The 27,450-nt window shown below is 40.5% G+C and overlaps 2 protein-coding genes across 7 annotated transcripts in view; both read left to right on the top strand.

Moving 5' to 3' along the window:
- The window catches only part of LOC137173792 (uncharacterized), a 46,954-nt gene extending 37,433 nt beyond the window's left edge, over positions 1 to 9,521 (top strand). Inside the window, exons 11-15 of the mRNA XM_067578866.1 lie at positions 1,711 to 1,910; positions 3,744 to 4,076; positions 6,506 to 6,761; positions 7,780 to 7,947; positions 8,461 to 9,521. Of these exons, the coding sequence (XP_067434967.1) occupies positions 1,711 to 1,910; positions 3,744 to 4,076; positions 6,506 to 6,761; positions 7,780 to 7,947; positions 8,461 to 8,509 (1,006 nt within the window). The 3' untranslated portion in view covers positions 8,510 to 9,521. The remainder of the gene's footprint in view (positions 1 to 1,710; positions 1,911 to 3,743; positions 4,077 to 6,505; positions 6,762 to 7,779; positions 7,948 to 8,460) is intronic.
- A 1,530-nt stretch (positions 9,522 to 11,051) lies between these two features.
- On the top strand, positions 11,052 to 27,355 carry klhl15 (kelch-like family member 15). 6 transcript variants are annotated; one of them, XM_067577828.1, is made up of 11 exons: positions 11,371 to 11,404; positions 13,280 to 13,367; positions 14,630 to 14,739; positions 16,212 to 16,350; positions 17,711 to 17,899; positions 18,122 to 18,346; positions 20,846 to 21,007; positions 21,147 to 21,356; positions 21,508 to 21,698; positions 21,902 to 22,906; positions 26,098 to 27,355. In XM_067577828.1, exons 3-10 carry the CDS (start codon positions 14,720 to 14,722, stop codon positions 22,671 to 22,673), a joined length of 1,908 nt encoding a protein of 635 aa, XP_067433929.1. In that variant the 5' UTR covers positions 11,371 to 11,404; positions 13,280 to 13,367; positions 14,630 to 14,719; the 3' UTR covers positions 22,674 to 22,906; positions 26,098 to 27,355. The 6 variants fall into 6 exon arrangements, with proteins under 6 accessions (XP_067433924.1, XP_067433925.1, XP_067433928.1 ...); XM_067577823.1 differs by lacking the exon at positions 14,630 to 14,739 and having other exon boundaries at positions 11,052 to 11,404; XM_067577824.1 differs by lacking the exon at positions 14,630 to 14,739 and having other exon boundaries at positions 11,052 to 11,404; positions 26,101 to 27,355.
- Positions 27,356 to 27,450: the final 95 nt, after the last annotated feature.

Below are 27,450 nucleotides of genomic sequence, written 5' to 3' on the forward strand. Positions count from 1 at the left end.
GTCTGTCTCCATCAGAAGGTGTAGAATCCCAGAAGGAATAGCATCCATAACTGTGGCAAACTCCTTTGGGGTAGCCCCGCTCATTCTTATCAAAGTTGCTCAGTGGCGCATGGAGCAAAGTCTATGGGAACATTTCCTTTTTTGTACTTACACAGCAGCACATCCCACATTTATCACAGTTAAAAATAACTTCACTGGACCAAGTGAACAAACTACTTTAAGTACAAGTCATGGACAGACAGCATGTCACTAACAGGGATTTTGATGGGAAATGACCCAACCAGCAGCTAACAGGACCGTATGACATCTGTAGGTATGTTTGCATGCTGCTCAATGCTGCAGGAACATACGTGTGTTCGTGTTTGTAAGTTATTATCAAGTTTTGATGAAGTTTCATTCACTACCATGTTAGGGAGGAAGGTATCATGCCTCATATTGCAATTTAATTTAACAATTGAGCTTTGAATATTTTATATATTTGAAGATTTTATTTAAACATCTTAATCATATATTTTAAACATATTTAGAAATCTTGAATGTTGTTTTCATTTAAGACCATGGGCAAAAGTTCCTTGTTGTAGGTGTTTTACAGAATATATGGAAAGCAAAGTTTTATTTCTTAGACCGACTGAGGTGAAGAAAATAACTCGGTGCTCAGTCTGTTTCACCTCAAAAACCCTGAGCTCGCTGGCGCAGCAGAGTATGGCAAGCCGTTTTAACATTTAATACCTAGACTTGATATTTATAGCAGATATCCATAATTCAATTCTTCCTAGTTAAAATGAATATTACAGATAAAACCATAAAGTACAACTTAGCAAATTTTAGACATATTAGAAACTGTCTCTCTTTAGACGCAGCCAAGATATTTATCAGCTATGATTCTTTCCCATATGACTCATTGCACCACATGTTGGGAGCAAGCTGGAGAAACAGCCTTAAAACCTCTTGTGTCCTTATACAAACAAACTCTAAAAACTCCCCCACCTCCACTATTTGACTCTGTGTTCACACGCTCAGTAAGTTCTATTACATCCTCTAGAATATCCTCTATACAAGATTGTACCATTTTGTTGCACTGCATTCGAGCAGTCAGCTTTCTTTGGATCTCGGCATGATGTCTAGCTTTTGGTCTGCTTCACTTTGTCAGGCACGTCCTATTTAAGTGATTTCTTGATTGAGAACAGGTGTGGCAGTAATCAGGCCTGAGTGTGACTCAGGTGTGATAAACCACAGTTAAGTTATGTTTTAACAGGGGGGGCAAACACTTTTTCACACATGGCCATGTAGGTTTGGATTTTTTTTCTCCCTTAATAATTAAAACCTTCATTTAAAAACTGCATTTTGTGTTTACTTGTGTTGTCTTTGTCTTATATTTAAATTTGTTTGATGATCTGAAACATTTAGGTGTGACAAACGCAAAAAAAAAAAAAAGAAATCAGGAAGGGGGCAAACACTTTTTCACACCACTGTATAGGTTACTGTATGTACATAGTGAATTTACACTCTCTACACAAACAGATACATTATTAGATGTGGACCTCATTCTCTACACAAACATTTAAATGGTAGTCTGCTGCATGAACACACAGCATCTGTACACTTCCCAACATACAGCCAATCATAATGTGTGACATCATCTGTAAACGCAGGACCCCGAGCCGATCTGTTTTTTTAAAAATAATTTTATGTTATTTTATAAACCCGCAGAGAGAGACACCTGTCCAGGAGGGGTTCCTTGATGTTTATTGTCTCCGTACACTCTGTGTTACTGCAGATCCCAGTAAAGACTCCCAAAGAGAGAGCCGTCATTATGCTGCGGGTTTGTGACTGTTACAGCAGGATGTCTGGCATCAAGAGTATCTTTCTGGTGGTCATGACTTTTCTGCTTTCTCCTCCTGCCATAGCAGGTGAGTATGTGTCTGATCTTTTTCCAGTCTAAAACTTAATTGCAGATATTTTTAAACTTAGTACAATGTGTGCCATGGTTGATTTTACCAGAGAAAGGGTAGAGAGAGAAGAAGAAGAGAGGTAGAGAGGAGTGAACTATGGATGTATAAAGAGAACTGGATACAGGAACAATGCCGGACTTTAAAGCCAATTTGACATTGTGGCCAAAACGTGTACTTACAACGTCAAGTGATGCTAACTGGCCCAAAAAGACTTATTCCCGATTGAATCGTTTTATCTCATGGATGTGTTTTATCCCCATCCAAGTTAGCCAGAGGGCTAAACCAGAAGTTAGCCGTTTCAGCCGGCGGAAGTCTCTATTGAGCATGCTCCATGGGTGCGTTGGGCCCATAGAACATGCGCAGTATGTTTTCAGGGAGTGGCTTTTTTAGCTTTATGCGCCAAGCCCCCATGGATGTATTATAAGAGCTGGATACTGGACTAAAAATGGTGCCCATTCAGTCCTATAGGAATGGCTCGCCTGGCACATACGCCAAAAAAGGTTTCTAGCTTCCGGGTTTGCCTCCGCATTGTGTGGCCCACTGAATATGTGCAATAGTGTTTCCCCCGCTGGCCCCACCCGCAAGCTCCCACTCGGCCCATAGACTTTGCATTGTGATGACGTCACAGATTTTTAAATCGCTTTTCTCGGCTCGAGGAAAGTTTTACAAACATTAAAACCTCCATGGATCAAAAGTTCATAATAGAAAGAGTCATAATTGACATTGTTTGCAGTTCGAGGCATCCTGTCAACAGTTTTACAGGCGTCTCTTTTACAATGGTGGTCTATGGGGAAAATCCTTTTTGGGCCACTGGGAAAAATTGGCTGCAAGGCAGAGCGGTGGCGCCCTATCCAGCTCTTATTATACATCCATGCAAGCCCCCAGGAACAGCGCCAGGATGTGAAACCAATTTGACATAGTGGCCAAACCGTGTAATTATAATGTCACGTGATGCTATTGGGCCCAAACAGACTTTTTCCCATAGACTTACATTGTGAAAGAGACTTCCGTAAATCAGCGGATACATTTTTTTGAGTATCACAACCCCCGTGAAATGACTCGTCTCACTATCAGAATTTGATCCGTTCAGTCCGATCACATTTCGAAAGCCTAAAAGAGCCGTACGATTAAATTGTTTTATCCCCATTCAAGTTAGCCGGAGGGCTAAACCGGAAGTAGCCAGCTCGGCTAGAGAAAGTCACTAGTGCGCTTGCTCTATGGGCCCAATGATCCCGGAAGATCCAGGTAATTTTATACATGAAAGTCGAACTTTTTTGGCTTCATGCGCCACTGAGCAACTTTCATATGAATGAGCGGGGCCCCGCCCCTGACGCTGTATCCGGTTCTCTTTATACATCCATGTTATGTGCCCCTCATGGATGTATAAAGAGAACTGGATACAGTGTTGGAGGCGGGGCCCCGCTCATTCCTATGAAAGTTGCTCAGTGGCTCATGGGCCCAGTAGCATCACGTGATGTTTTGCCGCTATGTAAATTTGGCTTCACAGCTTGGCTCTGTTCCTGGGGGCTTGAAGCCAAATCAAATTGTGCTGTTCTGGAAAACATTTAGTTTCACATGTCACACAGTCATCTTCAGCTGAATGAAAACTAATATATTGTCAGATCAAGTTTCTCAATAAAAACATAATTCAGTTGTGTCTGTGTATAAAACTCTGATTGTGACTTATATGGTCAAACAACTTATTGATCAGATTTTTACAGAGAGTTCACTTGGATTCAACTGTTTTCTCTGAACTGAACCTTGACGACGTCTCCATGTGATGTTTTTCAGATGAGGAGGTCTCCTGTGTTTTCATGGAAAGCTGCATCTTGCCGTGTGGATTTCAAGCCGGTGATCACATCCTCATCCACTGGATTCAGGTGACAGCAGGAAAGGTTCCGGTCCACTCTTACTACTACAACCAAGACCAGCTCTTTCACCAGAACCAGCGCTTCAGAGGCAGGACATCACTGTTCAAGGACCAAATCTCCAGAGGAAACGCCTCGCTTCGACTGACAGGGGTGGAGTTTCAAGACCAGGGCAGATATAAATGTTACACCAGCACCATCACTGGAAACAAGGAGTCTTTTATCAACGTAAACATGGACGGTGCGGAAACTAATAGTATTTCCAGAAAAAAATATTAGAAATACTATTAGCAGTGCATCTCATCATGTTAGAATTACATGAAATCAACTTATTGTTTATCATTAACATTAACGTATTGATGCGTTACAGTTACCAGTTGTACTCCAGTGTAATCCCGTGAACCATGAGTAACAGTTGGATACATTACATTTATGCTGTTTTTTGAAAGGGGTAGGGATACTCAAGCCAAATTGTTTTACTATGTACACATAGCTTTTTGTACTATTCCTCTTTGCAATATTTAAAGTGGCTATAATCGATATTTTTTTATAATAACAATGTTTGAAATGACAGTAGTCTAACATGAGAGGCATCACTCATGGTGACGAAACTTTACGGAGCTTTATAGTGAGTTTCAGCTCATTGTTTATCTGTCCGGCTGCAACTTAACTGTTCTAGTTCAATCTCAGAGCTCTCATAGCATCGTTTTCAGAGAAAAAGCTGTAAAAAGCCGCTGTACACTACCTACTCAGCCCCAAACGGCAAACAGTTAGCTGTAGACTAGCTGGTGAACATAGTGGAAAGTTCAAACAGACACAGTTAGCTGTAGACTAGCTGGTGAACATAGTGGAGCATTTAGCAGCTAAAGAGCCAGATATTTCCCTCAGGAGTTGGTAGAGAGCAAAAACAGAGCTAAACTAGAGTGAATATTGGGCTCACCAGGTTAACCTGCCCCCTAGTGACCAAAAAAATCTGTAAATGCAGGTTTAAACTGATCCGCTGACAAAATAGCATTTCCTACAGTGTTTCCTATCTCCTACGATTCTGAATCGATGTCAAAAATCGATTATCTAAATGTTTGTTAATTTTAGTCATATCAAGTGGATATCTGTCACATTTACAGTCTTTTTGGCATAAAATTCCCTCTTTGTGTTTCCTCGGACAGTGTTTCCCTGTTGAGCTGCAGGTGGAAGTATAGTAACAAAAAGAGGGACTTTGGCACTAAAAAGACTGTAATGTTGAAAGATATCTACTCGATTTGACTCATTTGGATGCTGAAGCTTCATATTAGCTTCAGATGAAAAAAAATTTGTTGGCTCAGTTTTCTCCTTGGCTCAGCTAATTTTGATCTGCGTTGATTTGTCGGCCTCTGAAAGCACTGAAAATGCACTTTCATTCAATTCAAAACTTGAACTGAATTGGCTTCCTCTCCCCCCCTCCCCACCATAGACCCATTTTGGTCTTTTCTAGGGGGGACCAGCAGGTCAACAGTAAATGCCACATAGAAATGATATACATCATCTGAAAGCTGGGAGCCTGAAGATTAATTTGAGATGCAGCTGGGTTGATAATAACATTTGTAACTAGAAAATGCAATTTCTGTAGAAATTGCGTGTGATTGCTGAAAGCGAATTTAGATTACATAACTGGAAGCTGAACACTATTGAAAAATCTAGCAAGATTAAAATCTGCAGTGGGTGGAATTGAAGCTACACCCTCATGCATGTAAGACAGACATGCTATGTATTGAGCTAACATGTCACACAGCAGTGCCAGGCCAGACTCTGCTATTTAGTCTGTTGATTGCATGAAATTGACAAAAAAGCAGTTCAGCTCAGCTCATTAAGCAGATTGACATCACCTGCACTCCTTCATCCTTCAACTCTACTGAGTTCTGCCCTAAGCGGGGCTCGAACTCACAACCTTTGGATCTAAAAGAAGTTCAGAAGTGATATGAGCTTAAACCACTGGACTACTCAGACAGGATCTATAGAATCAGAAAAGATGTATTTAACAAGAATAGCAATCCACATTTTCAGTAATAATGTTAAAGTAAGCTAAAGAGGAATTGACTTCCGGTACATGATAGAGATGGAAAGCAACTTTGTACATGAGAGCAATATTATGAGGAGCACTGCAGCAAACGGGCATCAAACACCCAACCTTGTCATCTAAGGTGAAGCTGATCATGAGAACAGTGCTCTAAACCACTGAGCCAACAGAAATTCACAAAAATGTGAGGAAAAAATCTCCGTTTTGATGATGAAAATGTATTTTTCTTAAACTAGAGCTTGAAGCCCAGAGATTTGTACATCATTAGTGAAAGCAAGACATTTCTGTCTTGCGCCTTTTCACACATAACATGGCAATGCCAGAATAGATGGAGCAAGGGACTGCCTTGCCATACTGGCATTTTCCCTGAAATGTTATGAGGTCTTGAAGTGGGAAATTGGCAGTACAGATTTTCCTGAATATTGATCCCTGTACCCATTCACACATGACCCCATGCAGGAAATGTTGCTGAACATTTCAGAGATGGACTGCATGCGCGAAAGGAGCTTAGCTTTAAAAGCTGAGCTGAGCCTGCTACAACCACAGAAAGACAGTAATGTTGACCAAGGATGTTGGCGTCCTTGTGGAATTTAAGATGTTTAATTACAAATCTTTCCCTAAAGTCCCTAAAGTCGACATTCAGCAGGTGGAAAACAAGATCACCTGCAGATCAGACGGGATCTACCCTGAGCCTGAGCTCACCTGGTCCACCAATCCTCCATCCAACATGACTCTCCAGAACAAAACTGAAGTCCAGCAGACTGAGCAGCAGCTCTACAACATCATCAGTTCTCTGATACTTTCAGACAGTGCTGGTGATCTGACCTACAACTGCACAGTTAGCACTCAGACAAGCAGCAGGAGAGCCTCACTGAAGACACTACATAAGTATCAATTGTGCAAACATACAGTATATCTATTATTGTGTTCCAGCTGTTCAACTTTCAGCTTCTTTCGGGGTAATAATAAAGTTACATTGCATTCATTAGGAAGGGAGGGAGACTTTAAATTATTAAGTAAGAAACGACTGGAAGTAGACAAGTGCATAATAAATACCATAAACAACAAGAAAGTGTGAGGTGTTCCTTTTAAAATTTCAATAACTTTCCAAAGAGTCAAATTATACGTTTACACCACACTTGTAGTCATAAGTGTCATGCAGACAGTAGTATAGTAGAGTAGTCTTGGTACAGCAGCTGAGATGTGTCGATCCTTAAAGCAAATGTGACAAAATGCTGCTTGATGTGCATCGATGGTAGGAAATAAAACAGTCGTGAATCCAAACACAATGACACGTCATAATGTGCAACAGCATCTTTTAGTGAAAGTAGTGATGAGTCCTGATATCCGGTTCCATTTTGGATCCAGTTCTTGGTCGGCAAAACACCAGGATTCTTTATGAGTCTCTTATTAAACCTTTTATCTTTCCTCACTGTTTTTATTAGCAAAGAGCACTAAACAACATACAGTATACTGTAGGTAGTAGGTGTCTCAATATTTAGCTGCTGTCACTGGTTGAAATGACAGACATGAACTAGCAACAGATGCTAATTAACATTAATTAAAGTTTATCTGTTAATGTGTCTGCAGCTGCTGTCTGGATTCAGACAAAGATTGTTTGTGAGTGAAAAGACAAAAATCACTCTGTAACAAACTGTACGACCACCAGATGAATGATACAAGAGGATTCAGATTCAATTATTGGATTTGATACTGTATTTAAAACTGAAAGGATTTAATAAAATGTATTAATGGAAAATATATGGAGTGACATTTAACTGGCTTTATGAAAACATGTTAATACATGTCACAGGTGAACATTTTGATGCAACAGTATTTGTCGTTGCACTTGTGGAAGTTTGGTTTGTAGGAAGTTCAATTAAAACTCTTTCTCTGTTTCAGACAGTTCAACTAATGTGGCAGGAATTGTAAGCGGGGTGGTTGGAGCCATTTGGTGTGTATTCGTAGGCCTGGTAGTATACTGGATATATAAAAAGGTTAGAAAGGACAGACAGACATATCAGACAGAAAAAGGAAGCCCACAGAACCCAGAACCATCCAACGGTGTCTCAAAGTAAGTATATCCTCTGTACTGAATACAAAAACACTGCTGCACTATAATGAACTCTGTATGAGCTGCGACTTTGTTTAAGCAGAATATTGTATTTAGTTTTATTACTAAAATCATGTCTAGTTTGATTTCCTCAAATCATTTTAGTGCATATCATGCTGTAATTCATTTATTCAATCAATAACTTTGTTACAAGTTGTGTTTATTGTTTATATCATGTTTTGCCAAACACAGAGATCATAAAACACCAAGGAATAAAATGAAGTTACATAAAAATATAAATTGACAAGACTGGGATGATAAAACATAGCAACACATTGAATATTAATACATTCTTACCTTTATGAATTAATTAAGTTGTTCAGTTCAAATCAAGCTTTAAATTAATTTCTGTCTCAGCTTAGAAGATGAATCAGTTGTGATGATGATTCAAACTCAGGATAAATATATTGGAGATGACTTTAAGTTTGATCTTGATGTGTTTCAGCACTGATTTTTATTCTATTTTGTTTTCAGTTCACCAGAGGATATTCTATTGAACGAGACAGAAAATGGGGGAGAATAAAGATGAAGGAAAATATATCCATCTGCTCCGTTGCAATGAAGCCTCCGATCACACGGTGCTGCTCTGAAGAGTGACTGTAATAAATGAATGTCGACAAACTGAGACATGAATGTAAAAATATACAGGAAGTGGAAACTCTGGACAAAGAGACACTTACTGCATTCAGACTGAAAATAAGTCCTGCATTAAAAAATGCAACGGGCCGTGTTGATTAAATATCCCCTCTATGTTTTAAGATGAATATAAAATACTCTACTTTGAATAATGATTTCTGTCCAATATGATAACAACATCTTGTTAAAATTAAAATGACACCTCCTCCACCAGGAATGTCTTTGACGTTGCAGTAAAAGTTGAACCTGGTTCAATAGAAGACTCTGCAGTGTTTTGCTCTCTGTCAGCACACTGCCGCTGTTCAAATGACTGGGAGATGTGACAATATCTGAAACAGTAGAAATGAGTTACAGAAGAGTATCTGCCATTGTTGTAATGATTTAATGATGGTTTGGTCATTTTATAAATATTTAAAAACAGAATACTTCAAACGAGAGAAGTGCAGGCATTTCAAATGTAAGAAAATGTAACAAACAAGGAAGTAAGGTTTGTTCACTGTAGTGACTGAAACTACTAGTCAGTGAGTGAACCTGGTAACAGCTGCTGCAGCTGCAGAGGATGGACTGTGGTTTACTGTCTGTGTATATTATTTATGTTTTTGTACTGTGTAGCAGTGAACAGGTCATTATGATTTCCATGTTTCTTTTTTTTAACTTTGCATTTAATGGGAAAGATCATGTTGCTGGTGTCAAATCTCCACATGTGATTGTGTTTGATGGCTGTAACTGTTCTGATTTTGAGTTTGAAAACCTTTAAGTGTGCTGAAAATGTTGCGCGACAAACTGTGTTATCAGTCAGCTCAGATAATTATGAGGTTTTTACACAAGAAGACTGATATAACTTTTACTCTGTACATTTTTGTAAGACTTCATAATAAAGGTACAATGCAGTGAATTAATGCAGGATGTATCAGTGCTCATTAACAAAGGATCAAATCATTAAGACTTTATGTGATTAGTTAACACTTAATAAATCATCAATTAATGAATGTTAATTCACTGTTACTTCATACATTAACTGATACAGAACCAGTGCTGGAATATTGAGATACTTGTACTTTACTTGAGTATTTCCATGTGAAGCTACTTTCTACATTTCAGAGGGAAATATTGTACTTTCTACTCCACTACATTTATTTGACAGCTTTAGTTACTTTTCAGATGAAGATTTGACACAATGGATAATATAACAAGCTTTTAAAATACAACACATTGTTAAAGATGAAACCAGTAGTTTCCAACCTTTTTGTCTTTTGACGTCTTACAAAAAGCAGTGTGTAGTCGGGGTCACATTTCACATGTCTATGAGTTGTTAACAGCTCCACCAAATAGTGATTTTTCCCTCTAAACTTCTCACATGCTTTCATTTCAATAAATGTTCAAATGATCCAATATTTCAGCAAAAATCAAAGATGAGAGAAAAAGTCCAAAAACTGAAAACAGATTTGTGTATCAGAACTTTGTTTTTTCTTCTTTCCTCTCCCATTAATCATCTCACGACCCCTCAGATTTATCTGCTGACCCTTTGGAGGGGCCCGACCCCTAGGTTGGGAACCACTGGACTAAACTAGCTAACTGTATATAAAGTAGTGTAAACTAGCTCCACCTCCAGCAGCTACAACAGTAACATGCTGCTCTAACACTGATGCTTCACTATTAATAATCTAATGATGTCATATATAATAATATATCAGTCAGAGGGACCAAACCACTACTTTTACTGCAATACTTTAACTACATCATGCTCATAATACTTATGTACTTTTACTGCAATACTTTAACTACATCAAGCTCATAATACTTATGTACTTTTACTGCAATACTTTAACTACATCATGCTCATAATACTTATGTACTTTTATGTTTTATGCAGGACTTTTACTTATAATGGTATATTTTTACATTGCTGTATTGGTACTTGTGTTGGTCATCTCCACTCAAAATGTGTTTTTCTTCTTGTTCCTACAGTTGGATGTTTGAGATTTTCTGTGCAAAATGATGTATGTGCAGAGTTTGTTTTCACATTTATCTGCTGACAGTGGAAAGTTTCGCTGAGCTCACTGAAAATCCGATGTTAAGAGCGTGATTTGTAACATCACAAATAGTTTGGAAACCAATTCTGGTCAAGTGTGATGTGAAAACTTGAAGTCTCCTGTGCACAAACACTGAGAATGGATTTCACAGTGAAGTAGAGACATCTTGTGTCCAGCAGGAAAACTTGAAAGGAAATACATTTACATATTCATAGATTCTGTAGACTAATTTTATGGATTTTAACAAGATAATTGAACTTTTTTTTTCTGGAAAAACAATTTCAGACACACATAATTATTCAAATTATTTTATAAACATCTTAAACATGTCTGGAGGGGATCTTTATGTAAAGGGTCTGAGTATTTCTTCCACCACTGGGGGTTTTAGAGAGCAAATGAAATATTTTGCTTCACGTTTTGAGAGCTGGAAAACAGTAACAGAGTGGAGTGACACATCTTGAGTATATACGATCTTTGCTGCAGCGCAACTACGCCCTTCAGTTCCGCCCAAAAGGGAAATGACGCCGGCGCAGAAAATGGCGTCCGCAAAGCTAGTGGACCGCTGTGGTTTGTTACCCGTTTAATTCAGCGCCGAGTGGGGGGTCTCTTCGTCTGGCTGCTGGGCGACACTATGGCGGAGCACCGCCGCCGTCCGCTTTCTTGACTCCGGAATTGAACCCGCAACTTCATGTCCGAAGGAGCCAGAGCTGCCTGGTCGAAGAGGGGTTGTGGGGATTCGCACCGCCGAGGTGAGACGACTGGACTTTAGCCGCTAAGCTAAAGCTGTTTCCCCGGGTCGAGCTCAGCTGCGGTCGCCCCGTAGCTCCGGTCACCACCACCGAGAGTCGTGACAGTTAATGCGGCCGGTCAGGTAGCGAGCTGCGGAGAGAAATATAACCGTTAAATTATATATTAGAGCTCCAGGTGTTTAGCTCACACACCGGAGCTGTCTGTGCAGCGTTATGTGCAGCCTTTGTTTTGGGACGTTAATCTGAGCGTGCACTGTCTCTGTAGCACACTAACATCTATTATTTTGTTTTTTGTTTTGGTTTTAGAGACAAATATGATTTTTCTCTCCCTCTCAACTTTATTGAAAACAGTCAAATTCAAACTGTAAACACAGCCTCACGGTTGTTTGCCTCCACCAACCAGTCAAGTTGCAGTTTACATCCATGTCTGTTCAGACTCAGATAATATTTGTAGTGAACACTTTGAAGGAATTTAATAAAAAGGTATTAAGTGTATTTTCCTTGTATGTCTTCACATGTTTAGCCAGTAAAGCTGATTGTGATTGAACATAAAGTTGTAGTCATGACAGTAGATGATGCTTCAGAGATGGATGTTGCTGCTAAGAAGCTATAAACTCTAAAACACGGGTAAATGCTTCACACACATCATCAACCAGGCTGCACAAAACATCTAAACAGTCACCACAGTTTCACGATTAGTGTCACTGATTCAGTACCTGACCAAATGTGAAATACGGTGACAATCTCCCCTTCTGTTCCTGAGTGATGGCGTTGAATAATAGCCATAATAATCCAGTATGATGTCACAGTGAAGTTGACCTTTGAGTGAGACCTTTTTAGGATATAAAATTTCATCACTTAATCATTTTTTATCCTATTTGACATACGTGTGAAACTTTGTCATGATTAGTGTATGAATTCTTGAGTTATGGCCAAAAATGTGTTTTGTAAGGTCACAGTGACCTTTGACCTTTGACCACCAAATTCTAATCAGTTCATCCTTGAATCCAAGTTGACGTTTGTGCTTCATTTGAAGAAATTCCCTCCAGGCGTTCCTCAGATATCGCATTGATGAGAATAGGAGAACATAACGCCTCCGGCCATGTTTATCGCCGGCATCGAGGCATAAAAACAATAAAACATAAACAAGCATGAAGGACAAAAAGAGGAAACAAATACCGTATAAAACATCTATTCAAAGTCTTTCTACCATCTCAGAAACATCTGTAAACTGCGCCGCTCTCTGTCAGACACAGAGAAACTCGTCCAGGGTCTGAATAACGCTGCCAGGATCCTGATGAGAGCGTGAAAACACCGACATTTAACACAATTAATCGTTTCAGCCTCAAAAATGCCAAATACTAGCTGGTTGCAGCTTCTCACATATGAGGATTTGCTGCATTTTTTTAATCTCATATGACGGTAAATTCAATATTTGTCGGTTTTTCACTGTTTGTTCATTGAGACGAGACATTTAAAAACATCACTTTGGGTTCTGGAAGCTGTGATGAAGGTTTTTCACCTCTTTTTTTGACATTTTATAGTCTAAACAATCCATTAATAGGGAAAATATTCTGCAGATTAATGTGTAATCACAATGATTGTTTGTTGCCGCCCTAGTAGGCAGTTAAACTCATTAGTTTTAACCCTTCTGAGGAATAAGAAGAAGAAAAGCAACATTTATTGTTTTCTTGGATTACACTAAGTTAATATAAACTGTGCTGACTGTAAATATTACAGCTGATATTTACACTGAAATGTAATAATTTGAGCTTATTAACTGGATATGATTTGTTGTTGTGCTCTCTGCTCCTCCTCCTCCCCCTCTTCCTCCTCCCTCGTCTTATGCATCTCTTTCTCTTCTTCTTCTGTTAGAACCAGGGAAACATAAACACAGGAAATGCGAGCGGCCCCTTAGCGCTCAGCCATCAAAGCCTGTGATTGTACGCCCGGGCTCCAAAAGGTACGATCCTCCTACTCTACATCTACTCCCTATGTTAGACCTAACGTCCATCTGACCCCCTCTGACTCTTCTCTCCCCTCCTCCTGACCATCTGCTTCATTTCAGTCCTTTTGTATTTTTTGGGGGATGTGAGAGCGGACGACGGGTTAAACGTTAGAGCTGAATAATCCTCACGATGCTGAAGTGTCTTTGAGCAATCGGCTCCTCTGATAATGAGACGTAGACGTTGTGGGCGGCAAATCTTATTCTAAAAAGCATCTGATTAAAAATTCAGCTTTGTAGGAAATATCAAACATTTTTATTTGTTCACCAACACTTCCTATTAGTTTTTTTCCACTTTCTCGTCCTCTCTTAAATAAATACAGAAACGTGTTAATAGCAGAAATATTTAGTTTGCTTTTTCCTTCCTACCTTTGATATTTCTTTTCATGTACTGTTCTGAGTGGTCATGTTCAGTTGGAAACAGATCTTTCCTTATTTAATTAAAGGATATTTCCAATTTATCACATCTCGGGTCTTATTTTTAATAGTTTTGTCCATCGTCTCTATCAGTTCTGCTAATAAATAAATGCTGATATGTGGGAACATGATGACAGAACGAGTCAAGAAACACGAACAATCAGACAGAAGACACAAAGCATTTTATTTGGAGTTCAAATTGAAAGTAAGCACTGTTCATATTTAGGTAATAATCCCTCATTAAACAGGAAAACTGTGGTCACACAACTGCAGAAACTCCAGTGGGTCTATGATGGATGTTTACAACAGACATTAACTCGATGAGTAAAATCTTATTAGCAACAGAAATGATGGACAAAAGTACAGAAATAAGATCGAAGTTGTGAGAAACTGAAATCATCTTTTATAAACGTGAATCAATTAAAGCTGCAACTAACATTAATTTCATTTAACCTTCATTTTCATCTTTAGAATAAGCAAGTTTGTAGCCATATTGGATTTTCTTGCTGTTGTTGTTTTATTTTGCCACATTTTAGTCAACAGCTGGTATTTAAACATAAGAAGTGAATTGACTCGTTTGTGTTGAAATACACAATAAGGCCAAAAGTATGTAGACATGAGCTGTTCATCAATCACATATGGTTGTAATGTTCAGGTGTCCACATACTTTTGGCCATGTGGTGTATCATTAAAGATTTTTAACATCTGCAGAAGTCCATGTGTGGATTTTTTTTTTTTTTTTAATAATTCTGCAGACGTTCGTGCTTTTAATGTGGCGGTTGTGTGTTGACTTTGTCGTCCAGGTGATTGACGCTCAGAAAAAGGGACTTTGTTAGCATCTACTGGACACAAGGGGCACTGTCCTCTGATTGGCTCGGACAACCCCCTCTGACATGCCCGTGGCCAATCAGAGGTGAGTGTGCTGTGTGTGTGTGTGTTTGTGTTTTCATTTCCATTCTTAATGAGCGACTGTGAGTTTGTGCGAAGATGACGACGATGTGAGTGTTTGTTTTTTTTTACTCTGTCTTGTGTTTAAATTAAAGTTCTGTGTGTTCATGTTCACACTCAGGATTTTGATCAGATTCGGCTTTTCAATAAGTTTCTGGCGATCAGGAAATCCATCAGCATGAGTTTCAGTGATGATTTGACCACATTAACATACTGTAGTCAAAGGCAACGTAGTTTAGAGCATTTAAAAGTCAATAAAAGACGTATATGGTATATGATGCAAGAGTTGAACTGCAGCCTGTTTAAATTGCAGACATATAAAGTCGGGCAACAATATGGATTTATTAGAATAATGAGACAGGAAGTACACATGCAGTTCTGTTTAAATCAAAAAAAAAACGTGAATAAAAGAAATTCACGCTATGAAATAACTGACATCTCTTCAAAAGGATCAGCTGACTTCTTAATTTCTCATTAAATATAAGAAACTAATAAACAAGAATAGATTAACAAATGAAACTATTTAAGATTTGAATTATTCTCATCTTCAACACAATCGGCTTATTATAGGCTACTGTATTTCTATTTAAACATAAAGTAAATTCATCTTAAGTGTAAACAAATAAATAAACAAATGAAACACTTGCAAATGTTAGTCCTGTGCATTTTTGTCAGCTTCTATCTGTTTCTTCCTGTTATTGTAGAATAACAGGAAGAATCTCAGAGGGCAACTCTGGTCCATGTTGTTACGTGTGTGTGTGTGTGTGTGTGTGTGTGTGTGTGTGTGTGTGTGTGTGTGTGTTCATGCAGAAGACTTTGGGATGAAATGACACACTACAGTAGACGTGATTTCCTCTCTCTATTTATTTTATTTTTATTTTTTTTCCCACCGTCCTGACTGACTGTGTTGCAGTGGAGCAGGGTATTTCTCCAGCGTGTGTCAGCGCTGAAACACACACACACACACACACACACACACACACAGAGTACGTTTGGCTGTGAAAAGAGGAACGGCTTGTTAGGATGCAGCAGCTGAAGTGCTGAGCTTTTAATGCTGAACGTCCTATTGAATGTCCTTCCAGTTCCAGATTTACTGTTTCCAGCAGCACTCGCACAAACACAATCTTTTCCTTGGAGAGACTCGCAGTGTTTTTGCCTGCTGAGGTCTTTTTTGTTTTGTTTTTTTTAAATAGTTTTTAATTCTTGTGCATCCCTGCTTTATGTTTGCTTTAGACAGCTGCACCCAAGTTCAGTAGTTTTGACCTTTATGGATCTGGTTTCTGTGCAGATCATCCTGGTCCAAAACACACCTGGACTTTAGCGTTTAAAGAAATCAAGAAGTTTCCAGTTGCCTTTTTCACTTTTCACTCCTAGTTATAGATCTGTTATCTAACTGTCTCTGCCCCTCCTGCTCCTCGCTCTCCTTCATGCCCTCAGGTGTGTTATGTCGGGGGCGGATGTGGAGGTGTACCTGTCCCAGGTGCACGATGGGAGCGTGTCGTCGGGCTTCCGGGCGCTGTACGAGGAGCGTCTGCTGCTGGATGTCACGCTGTTGATAGAGGAGCACCACTTCCAGGTACACAAAAAGCAGACACACGCACGTATGTTACTTTAAACGAGACATATCATGCACATTTCCCCTATTTTTATATTCTCTACTGGAATATCTTTGCATGATTTACAGTTAAAAACTCCTTATTTATCTTCTGCTGGTCCTTTATGCAGCCCCTCAGTTCAGCCTCTGTCTGAAACAGGCCGTTTTAGCTCCTGTCTCTTTAAGGCCCCGCCTCCTGATGAGCCCACTCTGTTCTGATTGGTCAGCTCTCAGGAAGCTTCCTCCGGCTCCGGAGGTTACGTAAACAAACTTTAGTAGCAGGATTTCACTTCTTTTTCTCCTTCTTTACTCCGAATGTCAACTTCTCAAACCCATCCGTACATGTTGGAGCCAAAATCTGATCCAGAATATGAAAGTGGACAACACATCGAAAAACCTTAACAACCTCCTTAGCAACAAAGTCAGCTTGTTGGCAGTTTTTACATATATTTACCTGTTTAATATTCGACATCATTACAATATATAAATAACAAAAAAAGCATGATATGTCCCCTTTAAATGATTCGCAGCCCTCCAACAGGAACATAAACTACATATCACTGTCCTACATTGTCTCACTGAACATTTCCTAAAACGTTTTAAAGTAAGTTATTAATATAGCAAAACAAAAAGCTACAAAGTGTTTCACTTTAAAAGCATCAAACATGCATGATAGTAACAGCAAGATGTATATTTACAAAATGGAAATAATATCAACAAAATAAACTTTATAAAACAGCAAACAGCAGTTTAAAGAAGCGAGTGAATATATATACAGTGTGTGTATAAAGTTACAGTTGAGCTGAATAACCTGACGCTCGGTCTCCCTTCATCTTAAATCGACCTCTGGGAGCATCAGCAGACTCTGTTTAGCTGATCTGAGAGACTTTAAGTGACTATAAAGACACAACAGTTCAGAGATGAACTGACGGGCTTCATCATGTAGAGCCTGATGAGTAACTCTAAACTCTACTGGCAGCCAATGAAGAGACGACAACACCGGAGTTAAGTTCTCCCTGCGCTTCGTCTTTGTTAGTAGACGGGCTGCAGCATTTTGACCCATCTGCAAAATGTATTAAAGGAAGAATATTGAAAATATGAACTGGCTTGATGGTTGGAAATCTTCACAGCAACTTTGAAGCTGTAAAGACACTAATCACTAATAATATTTTATACCTTTTCCTGTACATATCCATGCAGGACTGTGATGTGTAGCATATAGTCCTGGATCAGCGTTGTGAGAGTCTGCAGGCAGAAAGACACAACTAGAAAACTTGTTGCCGCCGCTGCTGCTGTCATTTTGTAAACGTGTGTCCTTTGACTGTTCTCGCTCCTCCTGCAGGCCCACAAGGCGCTGCTGGCCACCCAGAGCGACTACTTCCGGGTCATGTTCACAGCTGACATGAGGGAGAGGGACCAGGACAAGATCCACATGAAGGGACTGACAGCAGCAGGGTTCGGCCACATTCTCCGATTCATGTACTACGGCTCGCTGGAGCTCAGCATGCCCACCGTCCAAGAGATCCTACAGGTAACGCCAAACACACACACACACGTACGATGGCTCTGTGTTCATGTAACATAAAGTACTTGTGCTACAATTTGAGCCAAGACTGATCAAAAAGAGATTGTCCAGAATCTGTATTTTCCACTTCTTCATTATCACAACATTCTCTCCGTCAAACCTCTACTGTTTCCTCCTCCTCCTCCTCCTCCTCTCTCTTCCTCCTCCTCTCTCTTCCTGTGGCGTCAGGCGGCCATGTACGTCCAGCTCACGGAGGCGGTGGAGTTCTGCTGCTCCTTCCTGCTGGCCAAGATCTGTCTGGAGAACTGCGCCGAGGTCATGCGCCTCCTGGAGGACTTCAGCGTGGGGGTGGAGGGCGTCCAGGAGCAACTCGATAACTTCCTACTTGATAACTTTGTCCCTCTCATGAGCCGACCCGACTTCCTGTCCTACCTCAGCCTCGAGAGACTGCAGGTTCAAATCACTAACAAATCACTAACTGTATAGTTTACATTACATCCTGTTGCTTTTCTTAGAAATGTGGATGTTACTTCTGTTCCAGGTTTCCACTGATTTGCTTTTCTTTCTGTACAACGTGCAAATCTATTAGCAGACTCTTTTAGCAGAAACTTTAGTTTACATCCCAAACTCTAAAACTCTTTGACATGCATTCAATAAACATAATTTGTAGCTAAGGAGATACCAATGCAATAATGTGAGATTAAGAAGTTCATCATCAAGGCTGCTTTATAACTACAGTTTTCAATTTTTTTCATTTTTACAGTTTGTTTTCCATAAATACTTTAATCTCTCTGACCGTACAACTGCTCACTATGAACAGCTGACAGGAAAAACGCTTACATCCCTGTGTCACTTTTCTTCCCATTAATCTCCATAAAAGCATCAGCGTGTTCTGAACTGCCTCCCCTCTTTGTCAGCAAAAAACACGACACCTCGGGATCATTTTAACTGTGAAGCAGCTGCAGAGAACGTTTAACATGTATCAGTACAGCAAAAAGTTAGATTTGGATGTGTTTTGTTGGTGATCAGTGTGAAGCAAAGATTGTAATTTAACAGCATTTAGCAAGCAAGCAAAGTTTATTTATATAGCACCTTTCACAAACACCAGTTACAAAGTGCTTCACAGTCAAAGAAATAAAATAAAATCAGAATAAAGAAAAGCAAAGACACCAGATAAAATACACAAGTAGAGCAGATGAAATGGACAAATTAAGATAAAACAGCACATACTACCCATGCCTGTCTGAAAAAATGGGTTTTTAGCATTTAGAGCAGATCAAAAAACAGTGTAGCTCCTGTCAGTAGAAGTAGAGCTAAACAGCTACTGTTTTTTTTATTCCTGTTAATAATCTGACTCCAGTTTTGACATGTTCTTGCCCCACATCCGACTCCTAAACTTTGCTGGTCACCAGCACTAGATAATACTGCACACATACCAGATAGTCTTTAGGGCTGTAGTCTCCTGGTCAACTAGTTGGTCGATATGCTCTCGTCCGATTAAATTCTCATTGGTTGAATAATCTCTGTGTTACTTTCATGGATGTATAAAGAGAACTGGATACAGGAAGAGCGCCAGGCTTTCAAGCAAATTTGACGTAGCGGCCAAACCGTGTAATTACAACGTCACGTGATGCACACTGGCCCAAAAAGACTTTTTCCCATAGAGTTACATTGTGAAAGAGACGTCTGTAAATCAGTAGATACATTTTTCTGAGCGTCACAACCCCCGTGAAATGACTTGTCTCACTATCAGAATGAAATCTGTTTGGTCCGATCACATTTCAAAAGCCTAGAAGAGCCGCATAATTGAATTGTTTTATCCCCATTCAAGTTAGCCAGAGGGCTAAACCGGAAGTAGCCGACTCGGCCGGCGAAAGTCACTAGTGCGCATGCTCCATGGGCCGCACAATGCGGAAGATCCGGGTACTTTCATACCGGGAAGTCGATTTTTATTGCTTCATGCGCCACTGAGCAACTTTCATAAGAATGAACGGGGCCCGCCTCCGACGCTGTATCCAGTCCTCTTTATACATCCATGCCCACTTTGAGCTTCAAAACCGCTCCTCAGAAACCAACGGGTGACGTCACGGTAACTACGTCAATATTTTTATACAGTCTACGCAAATTACCTGTGTATTCAAAACACCCCCGTTGTTTTCTTAACTTTGAACTCGCCCAAACTAATGGAGACTGCTGGGTCTAACTATACTCAATGTTAGGCGTTTACTAAATGTACTGAACGTTTGCTGAATCAGTGTTTCTTCTGCAATTGTAACAACGACAACCCCCGCCAGGCCAAAAACACATTTTTTAATACCAGAATTAATGCCAAATATCCATTCATTTTGAAATATTTAGCGTTTGGGAGTCTCTGTGTTCGGTACGTTAGTCTACCTGTGTGCCGTTGCCTGGGAAACTATTGGTAGCGTAACTCTGTTAAGTAGTACGTCATTGCGTAGTATGTTTGCGTAGCGAGCGGGAACGAGCGATCGGCAGAGAGGTGACGGTTGATGCGAGGTAAAGGTTAGCGGTAAGTTGTCTGGCAGTTAATGTACAGTACAAACTACAGTATGTCAGTTAATAAACACTAAAAAGTCACTTCTGTTGTTTCCCCAAGTGCTGGAAAAGTGAAGGAGGTTAGCTCCAAAGTTAGCAACGATGGGTTAGCATAACCTGAAGATACAAAACAGAGAAATACAGAACAGAGAAATGTGTGGCTGCTGAGTTCACTGTGCACTCTGTCCCGCGACTAATCGATTAGTTGAAGATTATGTATGATTTTAGTCGACCAAGATTTTCTTTGGTTGACTACAGCCCTAATAGTCTTGAAGTAAATTGAAAAAAAAGTGACGGAAACTGTTGAATCAGTCTTTAATGTGCAGATGTTGTCATTGCTTTTGTCCACTAATCGATTACAAATATACTAAATCAGTCTTCGTCTCTCTGAACCAGGCGTACCTGAACAGCGATGCTCTGAGTCGCTTCCCAGAAATTGAACTATACGAAGCCGTGCAGGCGTGGCTGCGACATGACCGGCGGCGCTGGAGACACACGGACACCATCGTCCAGTCCATCCGCTTCTGCCTCATGACTCCTGCCAACATCTTTGAGAAGGTGAGCACAGTTTCTCTGTAGATGTAGCAGACTGACAGTGTAAATCTGCCTTTTTAAACAACCATCACACCTTCAAAACACATTAAGAATTTCAATTACTTTAGTAGAATCGATTCCCTCCTCTTCCTCCTCCTCACAGGTGAAGACATCAGAGTTCTACCGCTACTCCAGACAGCTTAGGCAGGAGGTGGACCAGGCGCTCAGCTACTTCCATGATGTCAACCAGCAGCCTCTGGTGGAGACACGCTCCAACCGCATCCGCTCCGTCCGCCCGCAGACCGCCGTCTTCAGGGGAATGATCGGTCACAGCATGGTCAACAGCAAGATCCTGCTGCTGCAGCGGCCCAAGGTGTCTGGTTGTTTGTCTGCCTGCAACGGGGCACATGTAGCTGTTAGGTTGCATATATGTACAGATGTTGGAGAAAAGTTTGTCGGAGAACATCTGTGATCTAATCAGTTTATATAATCTGAAATCAATTTGTGGTGTTCTGATCCCTCAGGTGTGGTGGGAGCTGGAGGGACCTCAGGTGCCGCTGCGGCCGGACTGCCTGGCGATCATCAACAACTTTGCCTTCCTGCTGGGCGGAGAGGAGCTGGGGCCCGACGGAGAGTTTCACGCCTCCTCCAAGGTCTACCGCTACGACCCTCGTCAGAACTCCTGGCTACGCATGGCTGACATGTCTGTGCCGAGGTTAGAGGAGCCCGAAGCCCTGCTGTTTGTTGTTTACTTGGACTGGTGTTGTTATTGCTTCTTGAGATCTCTTTGTTTTTTTATTTTTTGAATTTATTGTCACATTATGCTAATTTCAAGGTGATTTTTGCAGATGCTCACAGACTTTCCTTTAATGAATTATTTATTGATCGATGCATATTCATGGTATTTGTATTTTGCAGGTCAGAGTTTGCCGTGGGCGTCATCGGCAAGTTTATTTATGCGGTGGCGGGCCGCACGCGAGACGAGACCTTCTATTCCACAGAGCGCTACGACATCACGGAGGACCGCTGGGAGTTTGTGGACCCGTATCCTGTTAACAAATACGGTCACGAGGGAACGGTCCTCAACGGTAAACTGTACATCACTGGCGGTATCACCTCCTCGTCCACCTCTAAACAGGTGTGCGTGTTCGATCCGGGACGGGAAGCGGGAGGTGGTGGGGGAGGAGGAGGAGGAGGAGGGAGTTCGGGCGGGTCGGACGCACACAGGACACGCGCCGGCCGAGGCCCGCTGCTGCCCGGCACGCACGCCAGCTGCTGGGAGAACAAATCCAAAATGAACTACGCCCGTTGCTTCCACAAGATGATCTCTCACAACGGGAAGCTGTACGTGTTCGGAGGGGTGTGCGTGATCCTGCGGGCTTCCTTCGAGTCGCAGGGCTGCCCGTCCACCGAGGTGTACGACCCGGATACAGACGAGTGGACCATCCTCGCCTCCATGCCCATCGGGCGCAGCGGCCACGGGGTGGCGGTGCTGGACAGACAGATCATGGTGCTGGGCGGCCTGTGTTACAACGGCCACTACAGTGACTCCATCCTCACCTTCGACCCCGACGAAAACAAGTGGAAGGAGGACGAGTATCCCAGGATGCCTTGCAAACTGGACGGTCTGCAGGTGTGCAGTCTGCACTTCCCAGAGTATGTGCTAGAGCATGTGAGACGCTGCAGCTGAGGTCTGCTCCACACCGAGCCTCCTTTTTTATTAGAAACTGGAATGCACTGCTCTGGACCGGAGTCTCCAGGTGTTTACAGCTGGGAGACTGCTGACGAGCAGGCTTTTAAACTAGAGACCAGCACTTACCTAAGGTGAGGGAAAAGATGGCCGACACGCCGGGGCCATAGAGTCGCTGTTCTTAATGAAGGCGGTCGGGAGCGTGGCGTGCAGGGAGACGCCACATGTTAACGGTCAGCTTGAACATTTTCAGATTTAGCTTTCTCAGAAAATTTAAGAAAAATATTTGTTGGGGGGCGGGCGGGCGGGGGGGGGGACGAAAAAAAAGGTTTCCTTCTGCTGGTTTATGTTTGGACTGTGGTCAGTTTCCTATTCTACTACTGACCTACTGTATTTAGGCTGTCCAGTCAGGCTCGCTGCAGAAACGCACTGGAAGCATCAGATTCATGCAATTACAAATAAAACCTTTTATTTATTTTATGCACACTAGAAGCACAAAGTGGCTGTTACAAACCTCTATAACAAATCTGGTCTGAATTAGGTTTCTTTGCTGGTTTCATAGCAGCCTATTTAAAGGCAAACAAACATCATGTATATCTTAAATCAAGTTACTCTTGCTTAGTAAAAGCTAAGATACGACCAAGACTATCTAACACAAAGAAATAACGCCCTGTACAAAGCATACGATCAGGTGTTTAAGCTAAATATTAACACTATATCGTATAGTGTAGCTAATTTTATAGTGTGTCTGCAAATAAAACGAAGCAGACTGTAGAGAAAGGAGACCAGTAAACAGATACTATGATCATGGTGTTTGGGGGGAAAAAAAAAATACAGACACCAGCGCTAAGTGACGACGCTTCAATCTGCTACCAGCTGTAAACTGTCAGATTTATAAATTCATAAATTCAGTTTTGGCTTCCAGTGCGTTCCAGCTTTTAGTCCTAATTCTGCTCTTTACTCCCAGATATCCACCATACTGTTCATATATGTTCATATATCATCACCGTGTTTCTCTGTGTCCCTTCTCCTTCCTCTGCGTCTTGGTTTGAGAATATGTGTGTGTGTGTGTGTGTGTGTGTGTGTGTGTGTGAGAGAGAGAGAGAGAGAGAGTTGATTACAAGATTTAGAGGAAAAAAAACACAACACTACATGGTACATGAGGGCTCATTCTTCATTCAGTAATGCTGACGACGGTGATGATGTCATATGACGGTAGTGATGGGGGATTTGTACACCGCAAAGGGGTCAAAGGATGTTAGGGGGTTTGTTTTTTTTGTTTTGTTTTTTTTTTTTTTTAGGGGGGGAGATGATGTTTAGGAAAGAAAGAAAGATCTTCCTCTCAGAGCAGCTTGTATCCGTCTAGTCACTGGCAGTGCTTTACTTACTCTCGTCTACATTCCCTGCACTTTATCGGTTCTTATTGTGGCTCTCGGGTGTAAATGCACAGTTTACCAGTGAACCTTCCAAGCAGCTGTACAGTTACCACAAGCTGTAACGTTGCAGACATTAAAGGATAAGGTTCGCCTGATTTTCTATATATTTTTTTTTATTGTCAACAAATCTCATGTTTGAATCCAACAATGAACTGATCTACTAACAAGTATTGTGTTTGTATCAAAGCCTGATATAAAACAGTGAGTCACGCCGCTGCACTGGGAGACGTTTTCTTTTATTATGAAGAGTTTGGTCATGTTAGTTTGTTTAGAAACGGCTCCAAAGACTAATAACAGCATCATGTTTTCAGTCTCCAGAGAGTAGTTGTGTGTAATGTAGGAACGTGGTTCTGTTTACAGCTTCACTAGCTTGTTGTGCTTCATATCAACGACCTCTTGACCTCTTGAGTTTTCAGTACAAAGGTATGAGGTTGTGACACCAACGATTATTTTCTCAATTAATCGATTAGTTGTTGATTCCATAAAATGTAGGGATGCGACGGATCACAGAACTCACGGGTTTGGATCGGATCACTGTTTTGAATCGTGGATCAGATCAATTTTTCGGATCAGTAAAAAAAAAAAAGGAGACAAATATAACTTTGCTCTCCATTTATTGTGTAAAACACTTAAAGCAAGGAACTTCTACCCATGGGATTAAATCAAAACAACATTCGAGATGTCAAATGTTTAAATAAAATCTTAAAATATATAAAATATTCAATACTCAATTGTTAAATTAAGCGGCATACGGATCACGGATCAACTATGCTCTGCTACGCCACTAATAAAATGTCAAAAAATCATGATCACTGTTTCCCAGAGACAAACGTGACACCTTCAAAACAGTCCACAACCCAAATACATTCAGTTTACTGTCATAGAAGACAAAAGACATCAGAGAATATTCACATTTAAGAAGCTGCAATCAGAAAATATGAATGTTTTATCTTAAAAAAAATGACTAATCAATCAAAATAGTTGCTGATTAATTTAATAGTTGGCAACTAATCTATTAAAATGCAGCTCTACAACACAGAACTACTCTCTGGAGACTGAAAACATGATGCTGTTATTAGTCTTTAAACAAACTAACATGACCAAACTCTTCATGATGAAGGAACATGTGACCCAACGCAGCGATGTGACTCACTGTTTTATATCAGGCTTTGATACAAACACAATACTTGTTAGTAGATCAGTTCATTGTTGGATCCAAACATGAGATTTGATGACAATAAGAAAAATATAGAAAAATAACCTTATCATTTAAACAGCGTCTGAAATGAACCTTCTGGCTGTCGTTTCACGGTGAAATAAAAATAAAATGTGCAGCTAGCTTTTCCACATGAATTGGTCCACTCATTTCACGTTTGTCATGTATAAAAAACCAGGTTTTGTGTATTTCAATTTAAACTTTTATACAAACAACAAAGCTCAGTATAACTAAGGCTTCCAGCTGTGAATGACTCAAAAAAAATTACCAGCCAGTGTTTGTCCACCAAAGGTAAATTTTACCAGCATTTGGCAGCCGGTTGTGTTGATTTCAGACACTGAAATGTCACCAGAAGCTCTTCAAGTCTTATCAGTTTATTCAGTAGATGGAATATTTTTCTGTTGTCGTGCTGCACATCGAAGCAGTCCAGCGCCTTGATCCTGCAGCCCAGCAAGCCCTGCTCAGAGACCAGCTCCATGTGTCTGACCTCGTCCTTCCCACTTATTTATTTCTCCTTTTTTTTTTATTTTTTTTTATTTCCATGAGCCAACTGTGAAAAGGGCTAGAGCACATACTGATGCAGTTCTGTCTGTCTGTCAGCCGACTATTTAAGTTATTTATTTTCTGAGGTATTGCTTTCACTGAGCTATGCAGTAACAGTAATAGGATTATTTATTATGACAAATGACATTGTGAAATTGTGTTGTTTTTACAAATTGTCTTCTTCTCTCTTTGTTTCATCCTCTGCCTCTGTCTGTCGTCTCCACCTCAGCAGCAGCACTGCATGTGGCTAATGAAAGGATGCTTCGAGAACAGTCTTTCTTCCAGTGTAAACTGACCAGATTGCCAAGAAGTAGGGGTTTAATAAAAAAAATCAGCAAACGCATAGTGGAAATATAAAAATTACATAGATCTTGCAGATTAACAGGCACATTTTAAAGGAGAATACTGGTGTCTTTTTTTTTAAAGTTGCATCTCAGCCTACAATGACTTTTCATGTCCCCGTATGCAAACGTTACCAGATGTTTCCTCGTTTCTTAAACTTGTTTGTAGGTGGCATGTCTGTGAGGGATCAAACTCCAGTATTATCCTTTAATTCACTGTTTGTTGTACCGGCGACGTCCCTTTTTATCCAAACACAACCTGAGCTTACAGTGTTCATGCGATGCAACGTGGGTTTGTCTCTCTCTTTTTTTTTTTTGGAGGGGCGGGGGGTCTTTAACACTTTGTGGCACTGGTAGATACGACTTCACTGTCATAACGGAGATATAAATGCATCCATAAAAAGCCAAAAAAAACCTGGTCAGCAGATGCTAAATGATAATACAGAACACTAAAGGGAATTTTTTTTTTTCAAGCTGTATTTCATATTTTTTAAACATTTTTATTGTTGTTTAAATGTATTAAATCAGTTCACATTTTGCAGGTTCAACATTTCACATTCTTCTTTTGTTCATAAAATGTTTTTTTTTCCCATTTATGCACCTTTTTTACTGTTTTTTCTGTCTTTTTTCTTTATTTTTACACGTCTGCTACCTTTTTTAAAAATGGTGTCACACATGTTTGACACAGCAGTGATCACAGTGTCAGAGGCAGGTCTGGCTGGGAAACGGGCCTCTAACTCCACGTCCCTTTACGTTACGTTCTGTGTCGCTGTGCTTCTGCGGCTGACATCATCATCATCATCATCATCATCACATCCCGCCACTCTGCAGTCTTCTCGCTGCTCCTCCTCCTCCTCTCATGTTGCTGTTTTAAAAGAAGAAATTGTGTAAACGATAAAAGTACTACTGTCCTGATTTGAGGCACATTCAGTCATAGCGCAGCATCCTTTAGTCCACCAGTCTTCAGTCTGTCAGTAGGAAAACAGAATAGAGGATTTAAAAAAAAAAACATACCTTGCTACTACGACTGTATCCGAAAAAGAAAGTAAAAATCAGATTAACATATCTTATAATCTGAGTAGAAACTCTTTGGAAACGATTTGTAACTTCTTTCCAGAAATAAATGTTCATATTGGTCGACTTTCAGCTGGATTCCTGCGTGCTTTTGTATCTGTGTGTGTGTGTGTGAAGAAATTCTATGAACTAACAGTTACAGGACATTTTTGAGACTAATTGATTAG

Source organism: Thunnus thynnus, chromosome 21, assembly GCF_963924715.1.
Source record: "Thunnus thynnus chromosome 21, fThuThy2.1, whole genome shotgun sequence".
In the NCBI taxonomy this organism is placed as follows: domain Eukaryota; kingdom Metazoa; phylum Chordata; class Actinopteri; order Scombriformes; family Scombridae; genus Thunnus; species Thunnus thynnus.

Coding starts and splice junctions, on each gene's coding strand:
- klhl15 (XM_067577823.1), top strand. CDS start 11,344: ATGTCCGAAGGAGCCAGAGCTGCCTGGTCGAAGAGGGGTTGTGGGGAT. Junction 21,008..21,146: donor CTGCCAACATCTTTGAGAAG/GTGAGCACAGTT, acceptor TCCTCCTCACAG/GTGAAGACATCAGAGTTCTA. Junction 21,699..21,901: donor GCTGACATGTCTGTGCCGAG/GTTAGAGGAGCC, acceptor TGTATTTTGCAG/GTCAGAGTTTGCCGTGGGCG.